Source organism: Asparagus officinalis, chromosome 3, assembly GCF_001876935.1.
Source record: "Asparagus officinalis chromosome 3, Aspof.V1, whole genome shotgun sequence".
In the NCBI taxonomy this organism is placed as follows: Eukaryota; Viridiplantae; Streptophyta; class Magnoliopsida; order Asparagales; family Asparagaceae; genus Asparagus; species Asparagus officinalis.
The window spans coordinates 18912284-18920433 of NC_033796.1; the positions used below are offsets into that span (position 1 = coordinate 18912284).

The following is an 8150-nucleotide window of genomic DNA, read 5'->3' on the forward strand; positions in this document are numbered from 1 at the left end:
GTTGGCAACCCCGACTGTTTAGCCCATCGCCTGTTAAGAGGTTAACTAAATGGTCGGGGTTGGGAACCCCGACCATTTCGTAAGAGACCTATTGGTCGGGGTTGGGAACCCCGACCATTTCGAAGCTCATTTTTAATTGGTCGGGGCCCCAACCCCGACCATTAAGCAGAGGGCAAGGGCGAGGCCGAAAGTAGTCGGGTTTGGGAAACCCGACTACTTATTCTGGGTCCCCACCACCGTATAAAAGCCACCGCAACCCCCTTTCCCCGATCCCATCTCATTTCTCCGCCTCTCTCTTCTCTCTCTTCCGTCTGTTCTCCCAAAACCAGCTTCAGATCTCAATTTTGAGCTCGTTTCTTCGGCGGAACTTCAAATCAAAAGTTATCTTAAACGTATATTGGTAATTTCTTCTACTCCTCTCCTCTTTTAACTTGTAGAAATGTAGGATTTTTTTCTTAAAAATAATTTGCTAGGGTTTTCATTCATAAATGAATTTCGTGGGCTAGATTTATCTGTGAAATTCGTTTGTATGATGATTATTATCGATGTAATTAACTTTTAGGGCATATAATGTTCAATTGTTCAATTTTAGGGTTTAGGATTTACAATTTGGGAATTAGGGTTTTTGGTTGAAATTATATAAGATTATTTGCATATTAATTTAATTTTTTTATATTTAAATGATATAATTTTCTTTTGAATAGGTTGAACAATATGATGTTTATTGTTTGTTCTTATGGTGGGCAAATTAATTATGGGATGAATAATATGCCAATGTACGTCGGAGGGGTAACGACGCCATTAATGATCTCGGAATCATATAGTTACTACGACTTGGTTATGGAATTACACCGAGTTACGGAAATTGACCCACGAGAATACCGACTGAAAATTATATGCAATTGGCCCATAGCTATTGATAGAACATCCGCAGTGGAGATCTCGAACGATTATCATATGAGTATTATGTTTAAATTGGGCAAGTCGCAACAAACGGTAGAATTGTTTATAGAAAAGTTACCACATAATCTGTGCCAAATATTCAAACCTCCAGGAGAATTCTCACGCATGTTAGATATGAGAGTTAATTCCGATGGGTTTCTTTCTTCTTCGAATGAAATGGAGCGGGCTCAATTCGGTGGAACGTCAAATGTCATGAATAACGAAGTCTCTTATGGAAATATGGGGCCGTTAAGTAGGGCATCAATCGAAGAGGATGAAAGAAGCAATGACTCGGGAGGTGAAGAACAATATAGTGCACCAGTTGATAGCATGCAATTTGTTACCCAAGATGTCGAAGATAATCCGGAATGGCCTGATGAGGCTTACGTTAATAATGACTACGTTGAGTATGAAGAACCACCCCCCGACGAGTTTGAAGATGATGAGTGGATTCGTTCTTCCACAGTAAAAGATATGTGCATCGGTGAAAGTTCAACTCGTAGAGGAGATGATGACGCCCCCTTTAAAGTTGGTGATTTATTCGAGACTAAAGACCAATTGGTTGATGCTATTCGTGAATACTCTTTCGAAAAGAATTTCAAGTTCAAGCAAGTTAAAAGCAATCACACAAGTTATGATGCAATATGTTTTATAAACACGCAAAGAATAGGTCTGACCGAGGGAAATGAAGCTGATTACTCATGTCCTTGGAAGTTATATGCATTTGCAGGAAAGAAACACAATTTTCAATTTAGGATCAGTGAATACTGCGGTGTTCACACATGTGTCAATCCAATATTAGAGCAAGATCACAGTGGTGCATCTGCCTCTTACATAGCGCGGTTGATTATGCCAAAATTAAGGAAGAAGCTTGATCTAACGCCCGATAATATAATTGAGAAAGTGCTTGATACCAAGTTCATTAAAATCTCGTATATTAAAGCATGGAATGCAAGAAGAATTGCGATGACAAAAATATTTGGTGATTGGGACAAGTCTTACGCGACACTAGCTCAATATCTTGATGCGATCAAAAGAAGTAATCCTGGATCTGAATACAAACTCATAACCAAAGAGATCGATCCGGGAGTTCATCAATTCACCTCCGTTTTTTGGGTATTTGGGCCTTCTATTGAGGGGTTTAAATTTTGTCGGCCTATTCTTAGCATTGATGGCACACACTTATACGGTAAATACAAGGGTGTACTGCTTGTTGCTACAGGAGTTGATGCAGATGGTGGCTTATTTCCTTTGGCCTTCGCCGTTGTGGAGGTCGAGAACAGTGAAAATTGGGAGTGGTTTTTTTCTTGCATTCAATTATATATTTTTAATGTGTTGCCTCCTAGAAAAATTACTTTCATATCTGATAGGATGAAAGGTATTCCAAAAGCATTATGGAGGAGATTTGGCTCTCATCACCATCATCGCTATTGCTTACGACACATTAGAGCTAACTTCAAAAAGAGCTTTAGTCAGATTCATTTACAAAACCTTCTGTGGCAAGCGGGTTGTACGCCGGAAACATATGTGTATGATCGGATACGGGATCAAATCAAGACAACATCTCAAGCTGCACATGATTGGATTGAGAGAAGTCTGGGCAGTGATTACGTCGACCGGTGGGCACTCAGTAAAGATGGAGGGAATCGGTTCTGCATGATGACAACCAATTGTTCTGAAAGCTTCAACGGGGTACTTAAGGGGGCTCGGGCAATGCCCATACAGGCGTTGGTTGCGAGGACATTTTATAGGCTCAATTACTATTTTGTCAAGCGGCGAGAGGATGGAGCAATGTGGGCCTCGTTCTTGACACCAAAAAATGAGGCGATTTTAGAGGCTCGAGTTAAGCAGGCGAGAGGCACGAAGATTGTTAGATTTGCTGTAGATGAATGGGAGGTTACAGACAAACATGGTCACAATTACACCGTCAATTTGGGAGGTGCACATTGCACATGCACCTGTAACATACCAGAATTGCAAAAATTGCCTTGTCCACATGTCATAGCGGTTACGTCCAAGCAATCGGGGGGTGCAAATATTTCGTATTACACATACGCTTCTGAGTGGTATCAATCAAGCAACTATAGAGAGGCATATAAGCAGTGTTTCCACCCCGTACATGATAGTCGTTATTGGCCACACTATAACGGGCCGCATGTGGTGCCTCCAAGCTATAAGAGACAAGCCGGACGCCCACGATCAGTACGCTTAAAAGGTACTATGGATGAAGGCCGGGAAGGAGCTCCGAAAAAAAATAGATGTGGATATTGCAGACAAGCCGGGCATAGAAGATCTCATTGCCCGACCAATCCAAATAGATAGCAATTAATGGGTACAATTTTATACATTTGTAAATCAATGCTTATAGTAAAATCAATGCTTATAGTCAAACAATGCTTATAAATCAATGCTTATAGTAAAATCAATTTTTTTCTAACTCAATTATAGATCAATTAATGTATCATCGTTATATGTGCAGATATTTCAGTTATGGAGGCGGGTCCATTGACACGTGATGTTCTTTATGACCAAGAGCGCCACCGATCCGCGAAGATAGACGCTGGGGAGGTAAAGTGCAATTTTATTATTTTCAATTATATATAAATTTCAATGTAGTTGATTGTTACTGAACATTTGCACTGTTTACTACATGCAGGCCCCGAGTATTACTATTGTCGATCATACCCGTGCACATTCTAGCTGGGAGTTGACGGATCCACAGATACAATATTATGTGCGTCAAGCCGGCTTTTTTGAGTGTTCACAAATTAAATGGGTAAGACTTGATTGGGCACTTTTGACGGCATTGGTTGAACGATGGAGGCCCGAGACAAATACTTTCCATCTGCGCCAAGGAGAGGCGACGATTACCTTACAGGATGTTGGGGTTATACTTGGCCTCAGAGTAGATGGTGATGCAGTGACGGGCACCGATGACTTCCACTATGGCACTACGTGTGAAGAATTGTTGGGTCACACTCCTACAATGAAGGGGGGAAAGATCAAACTCGAATGGTTAAGGAATAACTTTCAGAATGTACCGATCGATGCGACTGATGAGATCATTAAGCGCTATGCCCGTGCATATATTTTACATATGATCGGTACTATTCTGTTTCCGGATTCCACTAAGGATTCCGTGCACGTGAGATGGTTACCGCTTCTTGGGGACCTAGAAGAGTGTGGAGAGTTATCTTGGGGGAGTGCAGTGTTAGCCTACTTGTATAGAGAGATGACGAAAATAGCACTCGTACAAAATAAAGAATTGAAGGGCTGCCTCACTTTGCTGCAGATATGGTCATGGGAGCGATTGCATATGGGAACACCTGATTTGAGGGAGGCCCGCGCTCTCGATGGGCATATTCCGTTAGGCTGCAGGTATTATTAAGATGCATGTAATTTTAGTGCTTTATTTCAATATATACTAACCCGTTGTATATAAAATAGATGGAATGTGTCCAGATCTTGGCAAACCTCTCCAAAGGGGCATGAAAACTTTTACAGAAATGAGCTTGATCAGATGGAGGATGAACAGGTATAAAAATTATAATATCTAAATATATTCAATTATGCGACCAATTGTTACCAATATCTAAATATATTCATTCAATATCTCATAATATCTTCTTTATAGGTCAAATGGATGCCCTACGAGCTAGTGTTGGAGTCACTACCGGATATTTGCCGAGAAGGTGAGGATGTATGGCGTGCTCGCGTCCCCCTTATATGCTTTGAGATTGTCGAAATGCACTTGCCTGACCGTGTGCTTCGACAATTTGGACTACGGCAACATATTCCAGCGCCTGTGGAGAGAATAGAGAGAGATCCAAGAAAAGGTGCACATCGTGCTAATTGGCAAATAATTCGCCAAAATTACATCCATAGGTGGGTTTTAAGGGAGGAACAGGTAGTGATGGAGAGGGCTGATGCACCTGACCTAGGTGTGTACCTACGGTGGTATTGGGGGATTACTCGCCGGTGGATATTTCAGGAAAACAAAGCCCCGAAGGAGTACATACCAAGAGGCCCAGTCGAGAGAGAGTTGGTAAGTGTATAAGAAAAATATACAATTATTTTCTGAGTTTTATTTTCTCACCATCCACTTGATAATAATTTTCTTTCGGTTTTTATTTTATAGGTACAAGAGCTCGAAGAGCTTTCCGGAATGGCACATGACGCATTGCGCACGACTACCGAGCAGGAGCCGAGGAACATGTTCCTTCGAATGATAAAAAAGATACGGTCGGCTCTTCAGAGGACGCGTCATGCAAGCCGTGATGGACGGGAGGAGCGACCAATTGAGTATGGGCGGCGACGTCGACGAGATCACACGGGGGCGGGATCAAGCTGTGCGCATGATTTTATTTACTGAAATCGACCGGTTTTCTCGCCACGTCAGCGTCGTGGCGAGAAAGCTGGTCGATTAATTTTTAATCGTCTTCGTAAACAGTCGGGGTTGGCAACCCCGACTGTTTAGTTCAGCGCCCGCTAACAGCTTCACTAAATGGTCGGGGTTCCCAACCCCGACCATTTAGTTAACCTCTTAACAGGCGATGGACTAAACAGTCGGGGTTGCCAACCCCGACTGTTTACGAAGACGATTAAAAATTAATCGACCAGCTTTCTCGCCACGACGCTGACGTGGCGAGAAAACCGGTCGATTTCAGTAAATAAAAGGATACACAGTCGATTTTGATAATAAAAAATTAAAATCAGGCTACAGTGAAAATTAAATTATTTCTTATCCTCCACAAGCACTAACAGAATGCAAGAATTAACACTTTCTACATCTTTCATAGCTTCCCATCATGAATAAAGTCCCCATTTGATTCTAGTAGTGCATGGGATGAAACATGCCCGTGCACAGAAAGGAAGTACCAAACCTCCAAGGTAATTTGGACATGTGTAGAAGAGGTAGTGATCGCATTCAATCTCAAATGAGCATAGAGAGCAAGTAGAATTACCTACTCAACTTTTTTTTTTTTGCATAAAATCCCTTTAGTTTGTAGCTTGTGCTTGGATAGGAGTCAGAAGAAAATATTTACCTTGTTTTGGATGGAGTCCCAAATGAACTTGTAATGTTTAAAAAGGAAACCCCTCTGTTGAGAATTGAATATAGAAATTTGAATTTTGTAGTCGAAAATAGCGGAAGCAGTATTTTTGTTTTCCACATATTTTTGGAACTAATGGAAATAGTACTTCTTCCACTTTATTCACTTTTTTGTTTGGACAACAACTGAAGGTATTGTTAGGAAGAGAGAGAGATTATCTTTCCGGATTTGATTTAGAAGTGGAGAATATCCATATAATACAAAATTTAATTTTATTCCTAAATTTTAACTATTTTCGAGCCTTGAGGGGCGAACAAATATTTAAGAAGTAGAAATGACATATGGACATTATGTCAGCATTTAAGGAAGTACCAAAAATAGATTTTCCAAAGAAACAGACATATTGTTTTTGCTCGGAAGCAATAGAAGTAGCCTCAACTTTTTTTTTACTTCAGCTACTTCCATGCAAACAAACATATCATTATTGGAATGTATATGAAGTGTGCATACACACATCAAAAAAATAAAAATAAAAATAAACACACCCCTTTACGTTTTTATCCAAAAAATAAATAAAACATACACACCCCACTTTACTTTTTTATCCAAAAATAAAAATAAACACACACCTTTACGTTTTTTATCCAAAAAATAAATAAAACACACACACCCCACTTTACTTTTTTATCCAAAAATAAAAACAAAAATAAAAACACACACACCTTTACTTTTTTTTATTTAGCTTTCCTATATTGGATGTAAATGGGTCTGGACGGAACCACGTCCAGTACCTTTTCCGTAAAAATATGCCTCTAAAGGCCCAAGCCCAAAATGTTCAACTTAGGAAGAAGTGATATCTCACACTTTGTTGTAGCAATTTAATATTTAATTAGGGCTAACTCCATTGGTGTGTAAAAGTCTATAGCTTAAACTCATTTATTCCTTAACCAATAAGAATTGTATATATTACACTCCTCTTTTCTCGGAAAGGGTGCATATGTTTACTTTATTATGGCTATTTGGCATAAGAAAGCTCTTGGAATTGGTCTTTGGAACTATGATCACACAAAAGGTCTCAACAACCGAATCTCTGAGACCATGGAGTACATTACTAACCTATATAAGATAAGGCTCACATTGTTCTGTTCAAGGTTTGTTGGGACTAAATGGACACCTCACTAGGTCATTAACCCTAGAAAATTAACATCATCTCTTACTTTTTTAACAAGATAGATGGCTTATCAAGGCAACCATATTGTATGAACCTCGAACGTTGCCAGAGGGGTTACTCTAATTAATACAAGAGGGCTAATTAAGATTCTAAATCCTCACTTAGCTTCAAACCTAAGTTGGTAAGCTGATTTAACTAATTAAAACTATCTGTGCTTGTCTTGCTAACACCAAACATGGAGATCCTAGAGCTAGACTTAGTTAACTAATCTTTTCTTCTTCACTCAAGACCTTATTCTTTCATTTGCATCATCCCTTGTGAGTGTAGCTTGTTAGGTCCGCCCACATGGGTACAGGATGGTAGAAGTTTCAACACTTTAGTAATGTGGTCATAATTTGCATCTTACCAACTACATTATAATGCAAAATTAGATTTGGATCTGTGTATACCTAAAAAAAATTGATAAATAGTTCATATTCCTTTATCACAATTATCTAATATTTAGTTGACTGTTGTAATCCTTGATGTTTGCTTATTCTAATCTATCTCATATTTTGTTTTCCCCCCTGAGTAACAACGAATATACACATACATGCTCCAAATAATAAATGATTTATGATTGAGAAAATAAGTACAGTCCAATAGGAAAGAGCATATGAATCCTTATAAAAGTATACGTTTCTGCTTTGTGCATCATAATCTTCATTGTAAGAAAATTAATGTTGTTAGATAATATCATGAGCCGCCTCAGCCGCCTACATGTGTATAACCGCCTCCTAGCCGCCCTACATGTATATAGCCACCTTAGCCGTCTCCTAGCCGCCTCCTAGTGTGGGTTACTGTTTGTGTATATATACACTGTAAATCTGATCATCAAATCAAGTTCTCTTCAATACCAACTTAACATGGTATCAGAGTAAGTCTTGCTGATCTTGAGAGATCTATTCTTCCAACATCTTGGACCGTCAAGGGGGTTCATCTCGACG

At 39.5% G+C, this 8150-nt stretch overlaps 2 protein-coding genes across 2 annotated transcripts in view; both read left to right on the forward strand.

Moving 5' to 3' along the window:
• On the forward strand, positions 1120-3264 carry LOC109834714. The gene is made up of 2 exons (XM_020402739.1): positions 1120-2240; positions 2313-3264. Exons 1-2 carry the CDS (start codon positions 1120-1122, stop codon positions 3262-3264), a joined length of 2073 nt encoding a protein of 690 aa, XP_020258328.1.
• Positions 3185-8150, forward strand: part of LOC109834715 (protein MAIN-LIKE 1-like) — a 7169-nt gene continuing 2203 nt past the window's right edge. Inside the window, exons 1-6 of the mRNA XM_020402740.1 lie at positions 3185-3274; positions 3422-3510; positions 3599-4320; positions 4390-4477; positions 4577-4987; positions 5081-5291. Coding sequence (XP_020258329.1) covers positions 3271-3274; positions 3422-3510; positions 3599-4320; positions 4390-4477; positions 4577-4987; positions 5081-5291 — 1525 coding nt within the window. The 5' untranslated portion in view covers positions 3185-3270. The remainder of the gene's footprint in view (positions 3275-3421; positions 3511-3598; positions 4321-4389; positions 4478-4576; positions 4988-5080; positions 5292-8150) is intronic.